The 16916-nt window shown below is 45.2% G+C and overlaps 1 protein-coding gene across 1 annotated transcript in view; it reads right to left on the bottom strand.

Annotated features, from left to right (window-relative positions):
- Window positions 1-5597, bottom strand: part of LOC147122397 (vitellogenin-like) — a 72870-nt gene extending 67273 nt beyond the window's left edge. Inside the window, exons 1-5 of the mRNA XM_085983519.1 lie at window positions 5334-5597; window positions 5090-5238; window positions 4668-4818; window positions 2652-2806; window positions 855-1020 (exon numbers count right to left, since the gene is read on the bottom strand). Coding sequence (XP_085839645.1) covers window positions 855-1020; window positions 2652-2806; window positions 4668-4818; window positions 5090-5100 — 483 coding nt within the window. The 5' untranslated portion in view covers window positions 5101-5238; window positions 5334-5597. The remainder of the gene's footprint in view (window positions 1-854; window positions 1021-2651; window positions 2807-4667; window positions 4819-5089; window positions 5239-5333) is intronic.
- Between the last annotated feature and the right edge of the window lie 11319 nt (window positions 5598-16916).

The raw sequence follows: 16916 nt of genomic DNA on the forward strand, positions 1-16916 counted from the left end.
TAAACTAAAGGGTACAATCCTGAAGGGGGTGCATGAACAGAGAGACCTAGAGGTATGTGTGCACAAATCATTGAAGGTGGCAGGGCAGGTTGAGAAAACAGGTAAAAAGGCTTATGGGATCCTGGGCTTCATGAATAGAGGTATAGAGTACAAAAGTGTGGAAATTGTGATGAACCTGTATAAAACACTGGTTCGACACCAACTAGAGTACTGTGTCCAATTCTGGGCACCACACTTTAGGAAGAATGTGAAGGCCTTAGCGAGGGTGCCGAAAAGATTTACGAGAATGATTCCAGGAATGATGGACTTCAGTTACGTTGATAGACTGGAGAAGCTGGGGTTGTTCTCCTTGGAGCAGAGAAGATTGAGAGGAGATTTGATAGAGGTGTTCAAAATCATGAGGGGTCTGGACAGAGTAGATAGAGAGAAACTGTTCCCATTGGCGGAAGGGACGAGAACCAGAGGACACAGATTTAAGGTGATTGTCAAAAGAACCAAAGTCAATGTAAGAAAAAACTTTTTTACTCGGCGAGTGGTTAAGATCTGGAATGCACTGCCTGAAAGGGTGGTGGAGGCAGATTCAATCACAGTTTTCAAAAGGGAGTTGGATAAGTATCTGAAGGAAAGAAATTTGCAGGGCTACAGGGAAAGGGACTAGCTGACGTGCTCTCGCAGAGAGCCGGCACGGGCTCGACGGGCCGAATTGCCTCCTTCCATGCTGTAACCATTCTTTGATTTATTGAAAGGGCAGGGGAATGGGACTAATTGGATAGCTCTTTCAAAGATGGATCGAATGGCCTCCTTCTGTGCTGTATCATTCTATGATTCTATGAGTAAAATAGGTTCATACTCACTCTGACTACTGATAGGCTTTGAAGGTTAGCTGAGATTTGATGCATTGCGACAACTAAAGCCTGAGCTGCCTCAGCCTTTGTGACTTCAACCCGCTGAATTTTGGTTTTGAGAAATCTCAGTGCACCGGTTGTTCCGACAGCAGGAAGGGCAAACATAATCCAGCGCCTAGTGTCACAAAACAAAATGAGAACATTTTCTTGCTTTATCTGTATACTTGGTTTAATTTCCTCCTATCACATTCACATACAGAGCAGCCATGATCTTAATTCAATGGCGGAACAGGATCGAGGGGCTGAATGGCCTCCTCCTGTTCCTCTGTTCCTATATCAGCAATTATTTGTTCAACTGTCTGTGTGGGCAAATAGGCCACTTCTAAGTTGTTGAAAATGTTGCAGTGATCAAGCAGAGGGATGACCACACTGAAGATTCAGTAAAATTCGCTCTAAACTGGCACAACATACTACCTGTAGAAACAAATACCCCAGCACACATGTAGAACCACAGACATTTATCTCATAAACAGAGACTACTTGCCCCCATTGTGTCTGTGTTGGCTCTTTGCTCAAGTAAGTTAAAAGTAATCCACTCTCTCCCCCATTGACCACTATCTTCCTCTGCTTGTTATAGTTGTGTAAAGCTCTGGTTAGACACCATTTAGAGTACGGTGTCCCGTATTCAGCACTGTACCTCAAGAAGGATATATTGGCCTTGGAGGGGTATAGCTCAGATTCACCAGAATGATATTGGGCTAAAGGGGTTACATTGACAGTTTCCATAGACTAGGCTTGTATTCCCTTGAGTATAGAAGATTAAGGGGTGATCTAATTGAGGTATTTAAAATGATTTAAATGATTGGGATGTTATGCTAGATATGTGTAAAACACTAGTTAGGCCACAGCTAGAGTACTACCTACAGTTCTGGTCACCACATTAGAGGAAAGATATGATTGCACTAGAGGGGGCGCAGAGGAGATTTACGAGAATGTTACCTGGGCTGGGGAATTTTAGCTTCGAGGAAAGATTGGATTGGCTGGGGTTGTTTTCTTTGGAACAGAGGAGGCTGAGGGGAGATTTAATTGAGGTGTATAAAATTAAGAGCGGCCGAGATAGAGTGGATTGGAAGGACCTATTTCTCACAGCAGAGAGGTGAATAACCAGGGGGCAGAGATTGAAAGTAATTGGTAGGAGGATTAGAGGGGAGTTGAGGAGAACTTTTTTCACCCAGAGGGTGGTGGGGGTCTGGAACTCACTGCCTGAAAGGGTGGTAGAGGCAGAAACCCTCATCACATTTAAAAAGTACTTGGATATGCACTTGAAGTGCCGTAACCTACAGGGCTACGGACCAAGAGCTGGAAAGTGGGATTAGGCTGGAGAACTCTTTGTCGGCCAGCACAGACATGATGGGCCGAATGGCCTCCTTCTGTGCTGTAAATTTCTATGATTCTATGATTTGATCGGGTAGATAGAGAGTGACTACTTCCTCTGGTGGGGGAGTCAAGAAAAAGAGCTGGGCCGTTCAGGGGTGATGTGAGGAAGCACTTCTTCAGGCAAAGGGTAGTGGAAACCAGGAACTCCCTCCCCCAAAAATCTGTTGTGTGGTCAATTGAAAATTTCAGAACTGAGATTGATCAATTTTTGTTAGGCAGGGATGTTAAGTGTTACAGGTAAATGGAGCTTAGATACAGATCAGCCATAATCTTATTGACGGTCAGAACAGACTGTCAGTGCCTCTGAATGAATGTTTCCGTTTTCTGTTTAAACTAGTAAATTAACAACACAGCAAGCGAGTCATTTACCGGAACTGGTTGCTGTTGTAATTTCCCCACACGGCTGCAATAGTTTCTTCTGGTGCAGAACGAAGAAGATGTACAAGCTGCAGGAATTTAGCTGGGGCGTCGGAATGGGCTTTCTCCAGGTTGTGCTGTTCCAAGTTTTTCAGGGTTTCATGTATCTATAAAAGGAGGGAAGTTATATAAAATTACATAGAAACATAGAAGATAGGAGCAGGAGTAGGTCATTCGGCCCCTCGAGCCTGCTCCGCCATTCAATGAGATCATGGCTGATCATCCAAATTCAGTACCCTGTCCCTGCCTTCTCCCCATATCCCTTGATCCCTTTAGCCTTAAGAAATATATCTAACTCCTTATATATATTTAATGAATTGGCCTCAACTGCCTTCTGTGGTAGAGAATTCCACAGGTTCACCACTCTCTGGGTGAAGAAATTCCTCACCTCTGTCCTAAATGGCTTACCCCTTATCTTTGGACTGTGACCCCTGGTTCTGGACTCCCCCGCCATCGGGAACATCCTTCCTCTGTCTAGTCCTGTTAGAATTTTATAAGTTTCAATGAGATCCCCTCTCGTTCTTCTAAACTCCAGCGAGCATAAGCCCAATCGACCCAATCTCTCCTCATACGTCATTCCTGCCATCCCAGGTATCAGTCTGATTGCACAGGATTCTACAGCATAGAAACCGGCCATTCGGCCCAACTGGTCCGTGCCGGTGTTTATGATCCACACGAGCCTCCTCCCACCCCGCTTCATCTAATCCTATCTCCCTCATGTGCTTATCTAGCTTCCCCTTAAATGTGTCTATACTATTCGGCTCCACCACTCCCTGTGGGAGCGAGTTCCACATTCTCACCACTCTCTGGGTAAAGAGGTTTCTCCTGAATTCCCTTTTTGATTTATGACACCTAATTTTGGTCTCCCCCCCACAAGTGGAAACATCTGCTCTGGGCCTGCCCTATTGAATTGCTTTATCATTTTAAATACCTCTATTACGTCACCCGTCAGCCTCTTACAGGTGGTGCGTGTTAGAAGTCATGTGATATTAAGGTCAGTTAAGGAAAGTAAGCTATGAGGAGGTCGCAAAGAGGCTGCAAAGGGATATAGACCGGTTAAGTGATTGGCCAAGAAGGTGGCAGATGGAGTATAACGTGGGGAAGTGTGAAATTATGCACTTTGGTAGGAAGAATAGAAAAGCAGAATATTTTTTAAAAGGTGAGAGATTGGGAAATGTTGGTGTTCAGAGGGACCTGGGTGTCCTTGTACACGAATCACTGAAAGTTAACATGCAGGTATAGCAAGCAATTAGGAAAGCAAATAAGGTATGTTAGCCTTTATTGCAAGAGGTTTAGAATGTAAGAATAAGGAAGTTTTGCTGTAATTATATAGGGCCCTGGTGAGACCACTCCTGGAGTATTGTGTACAGTTTTGGTCTCCTTACCTAAGGAAGGATATACTTGCCATAGAGGGAGTGCAACAAAGGTTCACCAGACTGGTTCCTGAGATGGGGGGGATTGTCGTATGAGGAGAGATTGAGTAGACTAGGCCTATATTCTCTAGCGTTTAGAAGAATGAGAGGTGATCTCATTGGAACATACAAAATTTTTACAGGGCTCGACAGGGTAGATGCAGGGAGGATGTTTCCCCTGGCTGGAGAGTCTAGAACCAGGGGTCACAGTCTCAGGATAAGGGGTCGGCCATTTAGGACTGAGATGAGGAGAAGTTTCTTCACTCAGAGGGTGGTGAATTTTTGGAATTCCCTGCCCCAGAGGGCTGTGGAGGCTCAGTCGTTGAGTATATTCAAGACTGAGATCGATAGGTTTTTGGACTCTAGGGGAATCAAGGGATATGGGGATTGGGCGGGAAAGTGGAGTTGATGTAAAAGTTCAGCCATGATCTCATTGAATGGCGGAGCAGGCTCAAGGGGCCGTATGGCCGACTCCTGCTCCTATTTCTTATGTTTTTATGTATTTATAGCTTTACCAGAGGGAATAAGACGCAAATAGTATTTTGGTGATATTTACCGCATTTTCCACATTTTGGAGTTTTCTTAATTGTATTGGTTTCCGAAGTACGTCCTCGTCAAAGCGATATTTCAAGGTTCCTCGTTCCACAAACTGAACTTGCGGCAGATGTATTACTGCAGCCTTGATATTAACCAGCACGAGGCTTTGTCTGTAAATCGAATGGTACGTAAGAAAAGTTATAGGCACTGTGGCAATAGGAGAAATTCAAACAGCATTCTACAGGGAAAATCAGGAGTAGATTATTAGAAACGGGGAAAACCAATAAGATTTTGTTTTAGCGGCAAACCATCCTGAGCTTCGGGTACAACTTACGATCAGAATTAATCCCAAAACAGAAGGAAGCATACTTAGTTACAGATATCATGAGAAATTAAAACGTTAAGTGAAGTAATGAAAATTAATGGTACAATGGGACTAACCTTGCCTCCATTATTGCAGCTCCGTCAAGTTCATGGAATGGTGTGAACTGATGCAATTCTCGAACCTTGGCTTCCTGAAGGATTGCACCAGCTGCTGCAGGTTTTAGGATGTGGGTGGAAGTAGAAGTCGCACGTATATTCCTGCTTCTCTGAAGATAGGAAAACAGCATCATTGTTACCATTCTGTGTACTTCCATTAATAGGTTTAAAAAACAGGGTCAGGCCTCTAACTCCCCCAACCCACCTCAGAGATAAAACAGTGGAGTTTTCACTCGGGAAATGGGTCAGAATATAGAATGATCTTGGGATTGAGTTTCCGCTCGTTTACTCCAGCAATAACAGCACAACCTGGGTGAAATCGGCCGAGCCAGCGCAAAAAAATCGGGGAATTTTAAACGTGAGTGAGTTACGCCCAAAACCACTTGTGTTCGTGTTTTCCCGCGATCTTTTACACTGGTTCTAGGCTCAATTCGCCTGGATCAGGCTCCGCCCATAAAACTGGCCACGACCCAGGTTGAAATTGCGAGATTGCGCCGGTTCAGGAAGGCTCTTGAAATTGCGCTCATTTTCTGAGGCGCACGGGCATTAGTCAGCACGTTTTAAACTTGTTTTCTTATCAAAATATATTTAATTTACTAAGAAACTGACTAGTGTACACCAATCAAACAATTAAATGGTTCAGTATAGTTTTTTAAAGTCATTTTCAGTGATTTTAAATCAGGTTACTCGCAGGTGGAGGACTAGACACCCTGATTCGAAATGCTCATGTTTGCTGATCCACCCATTTTCAGCTGTATTAATAAAACTGCACCGGGTTACCGCTCAGGTTACATCAAGGAATACTTCTTAATGGAAAAACAGAAACGATTACATTCTATTCCGCTGTCCGATTGCACTGGTTCATGGAAGAATTTACATTCCTGATTATGCAAATGATTCTACTGGAAACTTGAAGCTTAACCTAACCAGTGCAATTTCGAGCGCATTTTGGGTGCAATTTCCACCTTGTCTTTATTGTGAGCTTTGTAGATAACATTTGGAGTTGTCAGGAAGGGGAAAAAAATCTTAATTGATGAGGTTTACCTCTTGACAAATAGGGCAGAGTTCTGCGTAGGCCGCACCAGTGTACGTCATAACCTTCTCCTGACAGTTGTTCAAGTTTTTCGACTTGGTGACAGTAATTCGGTGAGCTTTCTTGTTTTCCTGAATGATGTAATTTGTGAGGCAGACACCTTCAATTCCAGCCTGTAGGTAAGAAAGCAAATGTAGTTTATTGTGAAATACTTGAAATAGTACCAGGGCAAGGGATACTGATGTAAGGGGAAAAGGTACCTCTTGCAACTCGTAGAAATTTTGTGCCTTCTTCATGGTGATTTGAAAAATGTTGAGGATTCCTCTGTGGATGTTCAGGACATCTTCAAGCAAGTTCGCAGGGGCGTAGACATTTCCCACCCGGCCGTTGTTGTACTCAAACCTCACGGGCTTAATTAGCTCTGGAGCCAGTTTCTGCGTCAGTTTACGTGCTGAGGTGAAGGGGTCCCTCGGCCAAATGCCATTGTACTCCAGAATGTTAACGTCTGTGATCTGAGAAACAATTTAAGAAACTGCATGTTTAATACAGATGCTGAAAGGTGTGGGGCGCTGACAGACTCAAAGGTTGTCCGCGTGTTAGTAAAGAACTTACGCAGAACCTTTTAATGTTGTGAAACCTCCCAAGGCACGTTACAAAGGTGGAGAGAAATGGACACTGAGCAGAAATTAGGGGAGATAATCAAAGGTGTATTCAGAGATGAGTTTTAAGGAGACTTTTGAAGACGTGGATGGATTTTAGAAGGGAATTTCAAAATGGAGGGGCATATTGGCTGAAACCACAATATATTTCAAAATTTAGATGTTTCTTTTACAATTTGGGCCATTTCCCAATACTTTTTAATTGTGCTCTCTACCAAAGTTAACTTCCATAGGCAAGCCTGCACTTCCCATGAATTTAAACTTGATCGTAAACACAAAATATATGGACTGGGGCGTTACAGGATGAACAATAAGCAATAGCATTGCTTGTGTTGGGAGTTAACAATGGATGCTTTGGACAAATTTTACTCTCATATTCAACCTATCAGCAATCTTCTTGAAAAAGATAGAGTGCAACGAGTTATGGATGTGGGCAAAATGCAGTAACTGTCCTCAGACATTCCTGTTTGTTGGCAATGGAAATATGGGCCAGTGCCACAGTCAAACTAACTGTTGTGTCTATAAAAGACTGATCTCTTTGGGTTAACTTCTTCCTTCCTTCAATCTTCGGGGTCCTATAAACCCTAATACCTTCCCCGTTACCACCTGTGAAACGTCTGTGAAAGGGCTGTTGTGGATGCTCAGTCATTGAGTATATTCAACAACAACAACTTATATTTATATAATGCCTTTAACGTAATAAAACGTCCCAAGGCGCTTCACAGGAGTGTTATCAAAAAAGAAATTCAAGAGACAGAGAGCAATATATTTTTGGATACTAAGAGATATGGGGATAGTGTGGGAAGGTGGAGTTAAGGTAGAAGATCAGCCATGATCTTATTGAATGGCAGAGCAGGCGCGAGGGGCCGAATGGCCAACTCCTGCTCCTATTTCTTAAGTTCTTATGTCCATACACGTTACTTTAATGGTATGACAGTTACAAGCATATTCCTATATTTACCTTAAGGAGGTAGATGCTATGCCCCAGTGGAATAATGTCCAGTCCACAATTTATTCTCACACCAGCTCTGTTTAAACCACTTTCTGGAAGTCCCGTCAGAATAATACCTTCATACCTGTAAACGTGCATCATGCCTTCGGTGAAACTGGGCTCTGCAGGCAAGTTAAAGTAGCAGTAAGATATTGGTAGCAAAATCTATTATGAAACTTGTGTTCAAAACATTCCTCTGTTTAACTAAGAAAAGTGGCACTTACCATACTTTAACTTTTGACTACCTAGAAGAACAAACGAAAAAGAGTGAGTATAATTTGATATTAAATATTCAAAATCTACCTTTTAAAATGAGGATAAAAATACATTGGATATGTGCAACACAAACAATTTTATGAACTCACCCACAAGGGATACAATCAACATGAAAATGATGGCCCTCATGTTGACCACCGAATGAGACTCGGTGGCTCCTGTCCAGTGATATATAGCAGTTAATACAGTGCCACATGACTACGCACTTTTGTTGAATAATTGACTTCTTATGGATCACAAAGTCAAATTGTTTTTGGAATAGTATGATTTGGTATAAAGGACCATTGACTTGGCATAGATTAAGTATAATTACACAGGTTATAGTGACCTAGATGGAGTTAAAGCTAAACGTGTTTTTGTTGGGACAACACATATGTGGCACATGTTTTGTTTAATCAGGTTTCTCTGTTGACTGAGCACTTGGACAAGTATGAACAGATCAAAGAACATCAGCATGGATTTGTGAAGGGCAGGTCATATCTGGCTAATTTAGTTGAAATTTTTTAGGTCACTGGCATGGTGGATAGGGGAGCGTCTATAAATGCTATGCATCTGGATTTCAGAAGGCATTTACTGAGGTTCCACACAAGAGATTATTAGGAAAAATGAAAACACATGGGGGGGCAAAATTGAGTCGCGCCCCCTTTGGGGCGCTAACTTCGCCGGGATGCTACTTTTAGAGCCCTGCAAAAAATGAACACCCCCGCAGCCGAAATTTATTGGTAGCGCCCCAAGAGGGAAGCGGGGCACTACTGGAAGCACCCCGCCTCCCTCTTGGGGCACTGCGAGGGAATATCGTGGCGCTATGTGCCGCGGTACTGCAGGCCTTCCTCCCCTTCTTAAAGGGAGGGGCCTTGCGCAGCACAACCTGGGGCCCAGCTGGGCCACCGGGGATCGGAGTGCCAGCAAAAGAGCCCGGCACTCAAGAGAAGTGCCGGGCTCACGGAGCGCAGCCGGCACTCTGTGGGGGGGCTGGTCAGGAGGCCAGAGACGGCAACGGGGGCAGGTGCTGGCAACAAAAATGGCATCGCCGGCGGTGCAGCGCTGCGGGACACTAATGGTTACCGCCGCCGCTAACCTCCGGTTGAATTTCGTGGGAGGCGTTGGCGGCGCCGGGCCCAGGCGCTTGTTGCATTGCGCCCCGTAAGCGCCCTCTTAGGGCACTAACGGGAGGCGCAAAGCAACCGAATTTTCCCCCATGGAATTGGAGGTAACTTTCTGACATAGATTGGTAATTGGTTGGGTGGTAGGAGACAGAGAATAAGTATAAAGAGAACATTCTCTGATTGGTGGGATGTGACAGTGGTGTCCCCCAAGGATCTAGATTGGGGCCTCAGCTTTACACCACAAATGTCAATGACTTGGATGACGGAACAGATAGTTGTGTATCCAAGTTACAAAGGGACTGAGACAGACTAAGTGAGTGGGTTAAACTATGGCAGATGGAGCTCAATGTGGGGAAGTATGCACTTTGGATCTGAGAAATACAAGCTGGAATATTTTCTCAATGGTAAGAGACCAGAACCAGTGGAGCAAAGAGATTTGGGTGTCCATGTACACAAATCACTCTAATCTAGTGCATAGGTACAAAAAGTAATCAAAAGGCTAATGGATTGTTGGACTTTATCTCAAGGTGGTTGGAATTCAAAAGTGAGGAAGTGAAGCTTTGATTGTACAGAGCCTTAGTCAGACCAAATCTCGAGTACTGTGCTCAGTGTATAATTATCTGGCCTTGGAGTAGGTGCAGCGCAGATTCGCCAGAATTATACCAGGGCTTAAAGTGTTAAATTATGAGGACATGCTGCATAAACTCAATTTGTATTCTCTTGAGTTTAGAAGGTTGAGGAGTGATCTAATCGAGATGTTTAAAATGATAGGGATTTGGTAATGTAGATAGAGAGAAATCATTTCCTCTGGTGGTGGGGCAATCCAGAACAATCCATTTAGCATTCAAATCGGGAAGCACTTTCTCACACAGAAAGCAGTGAAAATGTGCAATACTCTCTCCCAAAAGGTTGTGCATGTTGGTAGTCAAGGGGATCAAGGGATATGGAGCAAAGGCTGGAAAATGGAGTTGAAATACAGATCAGCCAAGATCTAATTGAATAGCAGAGCAGGCTCGAGGGGCTGAATGGCCTACTGCTGTTCCCATGTTCCTAAGTTACCCTTCAGTTCAAACTAACACAGCTCTATTGTGCATACTCCTTCTTCTCCTTAGGCAATCCCTCGAAACCGAGGATGATTTGCTTCCACATTAAAAATGAGTTCTCAGGTGACTGATGAGTCCAATGCGGGACCAACAGTCTTGGTCACAGGTGGGGGCAGACGGTGGTTGAAGGGGCGGGTGGGTGGGGTGCTTGGGTTGACGTGTGCTCCTTGCGCTCCTTGCGCTTGGCTTCCGCTTGCTCCCGGCGAAGAGACTCGAGGTGTTCGGCGCCTTCCCGGATGCTTCTCCTCCACTTTGTGCGGTCTTGGGCCAGGGATTCCCAGGTGTCGGTGGGGATGTTGCACTTTTTCAAGGAGGCTTTGAGGGTGTCCTTGAAGCATTTCCTCTGCCCACCTGGGGCTCTCTTGCCATGTCAGAGCTCCGAGTAGAGTGCTTGTTTCGGACGTCTCGTGTCAGCCATGCGGATGATGTGACCCGTCCATCGGAGCTGATTGAGCGTGGTCAAAGCTTCGATGCTGGGGATGCTGGCCTGAGTGAGAACACTGATGTTGGTGCGCCTATCCTGCCAATGGATTTGCAGGATCTTGTGGAGGCAGCATTGGTGGTACCTCTCCAGTGCTTTGAGGTGCCTGCTGTACATGGTCCATGTCTCTGGGGCATACACACATATGCATATTAAAGCAGCAATGGCACACTGAAGTATCTGCACAATGATAATCCATGTAAAGTATGACTCCCACAGTGCTGTTAGGGAGGGTGTTCCAGGATTTTGACCCAGCGACGATGAAGGATCGGCGATATACTTCTAAGTCAGGATGGTTTGTAAATTGGAGGGTAACTTGGAGGTGGTGGTGTTCCCATATGCCTGCTGCCCTTGTCCTAGGTGGAAGAGGTCGCGGATTTGGGAGGTGCTGCCGAAGAAGATGGTACACACTGCAGCCATGGTACGCCGGTGGTGGAGGGAGTGAATGTTTAAGGTGGCGGATGGGGTGCCAATCAAGCAGGCTGCTTTGTCCTGGATGGTGTTGATCTTCTTGAGTGTTGTTGGAGCTGCACTCATCCAGGCAAGTGAAAAGTATTCCATCACAATCCTGACTTGTGCCTTGTAGATGGTGGAAAGGTTTTGAGGAGTCAGGAGGTGAGACACTCGCCGCAGAATACCCAGCCTCTGACCTGCTCTTGTTGCCACAGTATTTATGTGGCTGGTCCAGTTAAGTTTCTGGTCAATGGTGACCCCCAGGGTGTTGATGGTGGGGGATTCCGCCATGGTAATGCCGTTGAATGTCAAGGGGCGGTGGTTAGACTCTCGCTTGTTGGAGGTAGTCAGTGCTTGGCACTTGTGGGTGCAAATGTTACCTGCCACTTATCAGCCCAAGCCTGAACATCATCCAGGTCTTATTGCATGCAGGCATGGACTGCTTCATTATCTGAGGAGTTATGAATGGCGCTGAACACTGTGCCGTCATCAGCAAACATCCCCATTTCTGACCTTATGTTGGAGGGTAGGTCATTGATGAAGCAGCTGAAGATGGCTGGGCCTAGGACACTTCCCTGAGGAACTCCTGCAGCGATGTCCTGGGGCTGTGATGATTGACCTTCAACCACCACAACCATCTTCCTTTGTGCTAGGTATGACTCCAGCCAGTGGAGAGTTTTTCCCCCGATTCCCATTTGCTTCAGTTTTACTCGGGCTCCTTGATGCCACACTCAGTCAAATGCTGCCTTGATGTCAAGGGCAGTCATTCTCACCTCACCTACTTCTCCTAGCTCCTCCTGAAAATTATTACTATTGCTGAGGTACAGCTCTATGGACACCAGCAGATCTTTAGTATCTCACCCAAGTGGCCATTCTTCCCACGTGAGCATAAGAAAAGAAAGACTTGCATTTATATAGCACCTTTCACAACCTTAGGATGTCTCATTGCTTTATAGCCAAGTGAAGTACTTTTTGAAGTGTAGTCATTGTTGCAATGTAGGAAACCCGGCAGCCAATTTGTGCACAGTAAGGTCCCTCAATCAGCAAGGATAAATGACCGGATAATCTGTTTTATCGAAGTTAGCTGAGGGATTAATATTGGCCAGGACACATAAGACACAGGGGAGAACTCCCCTGCTCTTCTTTGAATAGTGCCACGGGAACTTTCACATCTGCCCAAGAGGGAAGACGGAGCCTCGGTTTAACGCCTCATCCGAAAGACAGCACTCCCTCAGTACTGCATTGGGAGTGTCAGCCTGGATTACGTGCTCAAGTCTCCGGAGGGCGGATTGAACCCACAACTTTCTGACTCAGGAGTGAGAGTGCTGCCCACTGAGCACAGCAGAGAACAGAAAGCAGGATGCCTCAGAGGTTGGTGCAGAATCTTGCTCGATGCGTGTGTGGGAAGGAGATAGGGCCACACTGCTGTAGGCCTGATTCCTCCCCGTGTCCAGCGAGACTCCTGAAAGTGGAGCTTTGGAATTTCTGTCATTTAGTGTAGAGGCATCACGGCTCATTCCTATCCTGACCTGATGTCCTTTGCACGACATACTTGCCAGCAGGATGAGTGGGCACCTCCCCCACCCCACCGTACCCACTCCCTATATGTCAGAAGTATATAGAAACATAGACATAGAAGATAGGAGCAGGAATAGGCCATTCGGCCCCTCGAGCCTGCTCCGCCATTCAATGCGATCATGGCTGATCATCCAAATTCAGTACCTTGTTCCTGCCTTCTCTCCATATCCCTTGATCCCTTTAGCCTTAAGAAATATATCCAACTCCTTCTTGAATATATTTAATGAATTGGCCTCTACTGCCTTCTGTGGTAGAGAATTCCGCAGGTTCACCACTCTCTGGGTGAAGAAATTCCTCCTCATCTCAGTCCTAAATGGCTTACCCCTTATCCTTAGACTGTGAGCCCTGGTTCTGGACTCCCCGACCATCGGGAACATCCTTCCTGCATCTAGTCTGTCTAGTCCTGTTAGAATTTTATAAGTTTCAATGAGATCCCCTCTCATTCTTCTAAACTCCAGCGAGTACAAGCCCAATCAACCCAATCTCTCCTCATATGTCATTCCTGCCATCCAAGGTATCAGCCTGGTGAATCTTCGCTGCACTCCCTCCATGGCAAGAACATCCTTCCTCAGATAAGTCGACCAAAACTGCACACAATACTCAAGGTGTGGTCTCACCAAGGCCCTGTACAACTGCAGCAAGACATCCTTGGTCCTGTACTCAAACCCTCTCGCTACAAAGGCCAACATCCCATTTGCCTTCTTAGCCACCTGCTGCACCTGCATGCTTACCTTCAGCGACTGGTGCACAAGGACACCCAGGTCCCGTTGCACTTCCCCTTCTCCCAATCTATTGCCATTCAGATAATAATCTGCCTTCCTGTTTTTGACACCAAAGTGGATAACCTCGCATTTATCCACGTTTTATTACATCTGCCATGTTTCTGCCCAATCACCCAACCTGTCCAAATCATCCTGTAGTTTCTCGGCACCCTCCTCACAGCACACACGCCCACCCAGCTTTGTGTCGTCTGCAAACTTGGAGATATTACATCTAGTTCCCTCGTCCAGATCATTAATATATATTGTGAATAGCTGGGGTCCAAGGAACGATCCCTGCGGTACTTCACTAGTCATTGCCTGCCACTTGGAAAAAGACCCGTTTATTCCAATATGGGTTGCAAAATACAGGGAAAGAAATTGAGAAGCTAAAATGAACCAGACTGTAAAATGTGAGACAGCAATACATAAAAATCAATACGTTAGGCCATTGTGCTGTGTTTACCCTTGGGTAGGCATCCAATGCAAACAGAGTCAGATTTAACCTGCGTTATCTTGTATAAACAAATAAAATTAAAGTTTAGAAATAAGTGAATTATACACACACAGCAGAGTGAAAGTCTGGAAAGAATAGTTTCTTGTGTTGCTGTGATTTACATGGCTTTTTATAAAGCTACTGTTGGTTTCTTTTTATTCTTGTTTGTAAAGCCAATTTTCTTCACTCCTCTCCTGGAAGTGGTGACAATTTTATCCCGCAGGTTTTATCCATGGTCTTACTCTGAATTCCTGACTTTTTGACACACGATATGACCAGGAATTTATTACAGATTTCGCAACAAAGGCATATGAGGCAGAACTCCTCACACAGATTAACCAGGTCCATCATCCAATGCAAAAGACACAGTCCGTATCTTTGAGTTACAATCATACTAACTTTGGATGGAACATGTTGTATTTTCCGATGCCTACGGGTGTGTACGAGCTGTGTACACATCCGTAGGGACATCGGGAATGCCGGTTTCAGGCATGCAAAGCACATGTGCTGAAAACCAGCATTTTGACAGATCGGACCCCTGCCCTGGAGAAGGGCCTCTGCGGGTGGAGTGTTCTGCTTTCTGCAGAACCTCCGCCCGCTGAAATCACTTAAAAATCTTACGCCTGCTTTTACCAGCATAAGAGTTTAAAAAAGTAAAAAATAAATTATTTTTCACTCATTTATAATTTTAAAATACTTTTAAAAAGGGTAAGTTTATTTTCAGGCCTGTAAAAAACTTTAATTATTTCTTTCAAAAAATTAAATTTTTGTTTAAAATATTTAATTTAATGTAATTTTAACTGATTTTAAAAATGTGATTAAAAAAATGTATTTAATGGTTTAGTGTCTTTTTTCAGAGATCCCCATTCATATTTTTGACAGGTCTATCTGGCCCACGTGATCCCAGGGACACTTGCAAACTGCCTGCGCCCCTGGGATACCTGGGCCCTGCGCATTTCGACTATGGACAGGCCCAGCATTGGAAGTGTCCGGACCTCGGGAGCCCTCAGGTAAGAGCGTATATTTTTTTCCGATAGGAGGCATCTGCACGCAGGAAGCCTCCTATCGGAAATTATGGGCCGTTATCTCTCCTGGTACAAGATCTAGGGAAATGGATCAGGGTTTATGTTTATGTCCAGGGTTTTATGCTTCATTTGGGTTTGGTCGTCTCTTATAAACCAACTCAAAAAAGTCGAGTCTGCACCCGAATGGTAACTTGTCTGTTTCTCTCTCTACAGATGCTGCCTGACCAGCTGAGTGTTTCCAACATTTTCTGTTTGGATTTCAGATTCCCAGCATCCGTGGTATTTTGCTCCTGCTTTAAACAGTGCTGGGGCGGGGAGGGGAGATCCCTCAGAGGGTACAGGCCCTCCTTCCCACACTCTCAAAGTCAGCAGGATGGCTCTGCCTAAACCAGTCAAATTTTGTTTGATAACGCACGCTCCTGTGAAGCGCCTTGAGGCGCAGTACTGGGGGAAGAGCTGTGCTGTTGGAGATGCTGCCTTTTGGATGAAACATTAAACCGAGGCCCTCACAGGTGGACATAAAAGATCCCATATATATTTTGCCCATATTGAGAAGGGCAAATATCTCTGGTGGTCACCATGAGTAGCAGCAACCCAATAAATGCATTGGTGAAAATTACTTAGATAGAGTCATAGAGTCATATGGGGGAAAAATTCAGTATCACCCTGTTTGGGGCGCCGTTATCGGCCGTGCGCAAAATTTAGCGCCTGGCGCTTATTATCGCCTCCGACGGCAAACTTGGCTTTTATCGCCCCTGGAGGTGATTGGAGCACTAAATCAGGTGCTACACACCTCTCTTAAGGCGCAAAGGCCGAGGAGCGAGGCGCTACCTCAGAGCGCAGGCGCAGCACAGGTGCTGTCAGTTAGCGATTGAACACAGACACACTGGCGCCGGCCAGTTCTTAAAGGAGAGGGTCGATCTTGCTCTGCTCATTGGAGCCTTGAATCTCGGCCTGGACAGACCTGTGGCTAAATCTTGCAGGCAAGGACTATGGAGAGGGCCAGGGAGCGAGCACAGCGCTTCTGCGAGCGGGCCTGGGAGGCTCTGGTTGACGCGGTGGAGCGCAGAAGATCCATACTGTACCCAGAGAGTGGCAGGAGGCCTTTGCCATGCGAGTACAGAAGAGTGTGGAGGGAGGTGGCTCAGAGCATCTCCTCAAGGAGCATGGTGCCCAGGACCCATATCCAATGTAGAAAAAAGTTCAATGACCTCACTCGGGTTGTCAGGGTGAGTGGCTTTTTTTGAATGCCTCTCCATCCCTCCATCTCAACCTCACTCTATGGCCAGAAGGTCTTAAAACCCCAATGCCCAACACTCATCCAAGACCTATGGCCCTCTCATGAAACACACACGCACATTCCACACTTTGCATACAGTAAGGGCTATTCAACTATGGGAGGTGTAATGATATCAGCAAATAGTGATGTTATTTGCCTGTTTGATTATCATGCCTTACCAGCATAGTTGCATGTATTGATTACTTATGCCTGACCAGCAGAGGTCATGTGAGAGACAAGCAGTTGAGTTTAGTTTCAGTTTTGTTCTAGATGCATCACTAGCTTGATGTCTCCTGTAAATGCTGTATAAAGAGTTGAACAGACTTTAGATTAAAAGACATTCTCTTTCATAAATGTCTCATCATTGAACCCACAAAGAAATCAATACATGGTGTCAGAAGTGATTGAAAGAGATGAAGAGGAAAAATCTGAAGTTAAATCAGCTCTCCACAGATTAGCAAGCCAAAAGAGAACATCGTTACTTACCATTAGAGAATAGCTAACGAAGTGAAAAATGGAAGGTTTACTCCCACCGGCGAAGCTTCAGTTG

The sequence above is a fragment of the Somniosus microcephalus genome, chromosome 3 (assembly GCF_052327205.1).
Source record: "Somniosus microcephalus isolate GS21.2 chromosome 3, FLI_Smic_1.0, whole genome shotgun sequence".
Lineage (NCBI taxonomy): Eukaryota > Metazoa > Chordata > Chondrichthyes > Squaliformes > Somniosidae > Somniosus > Somniosus microcephalus.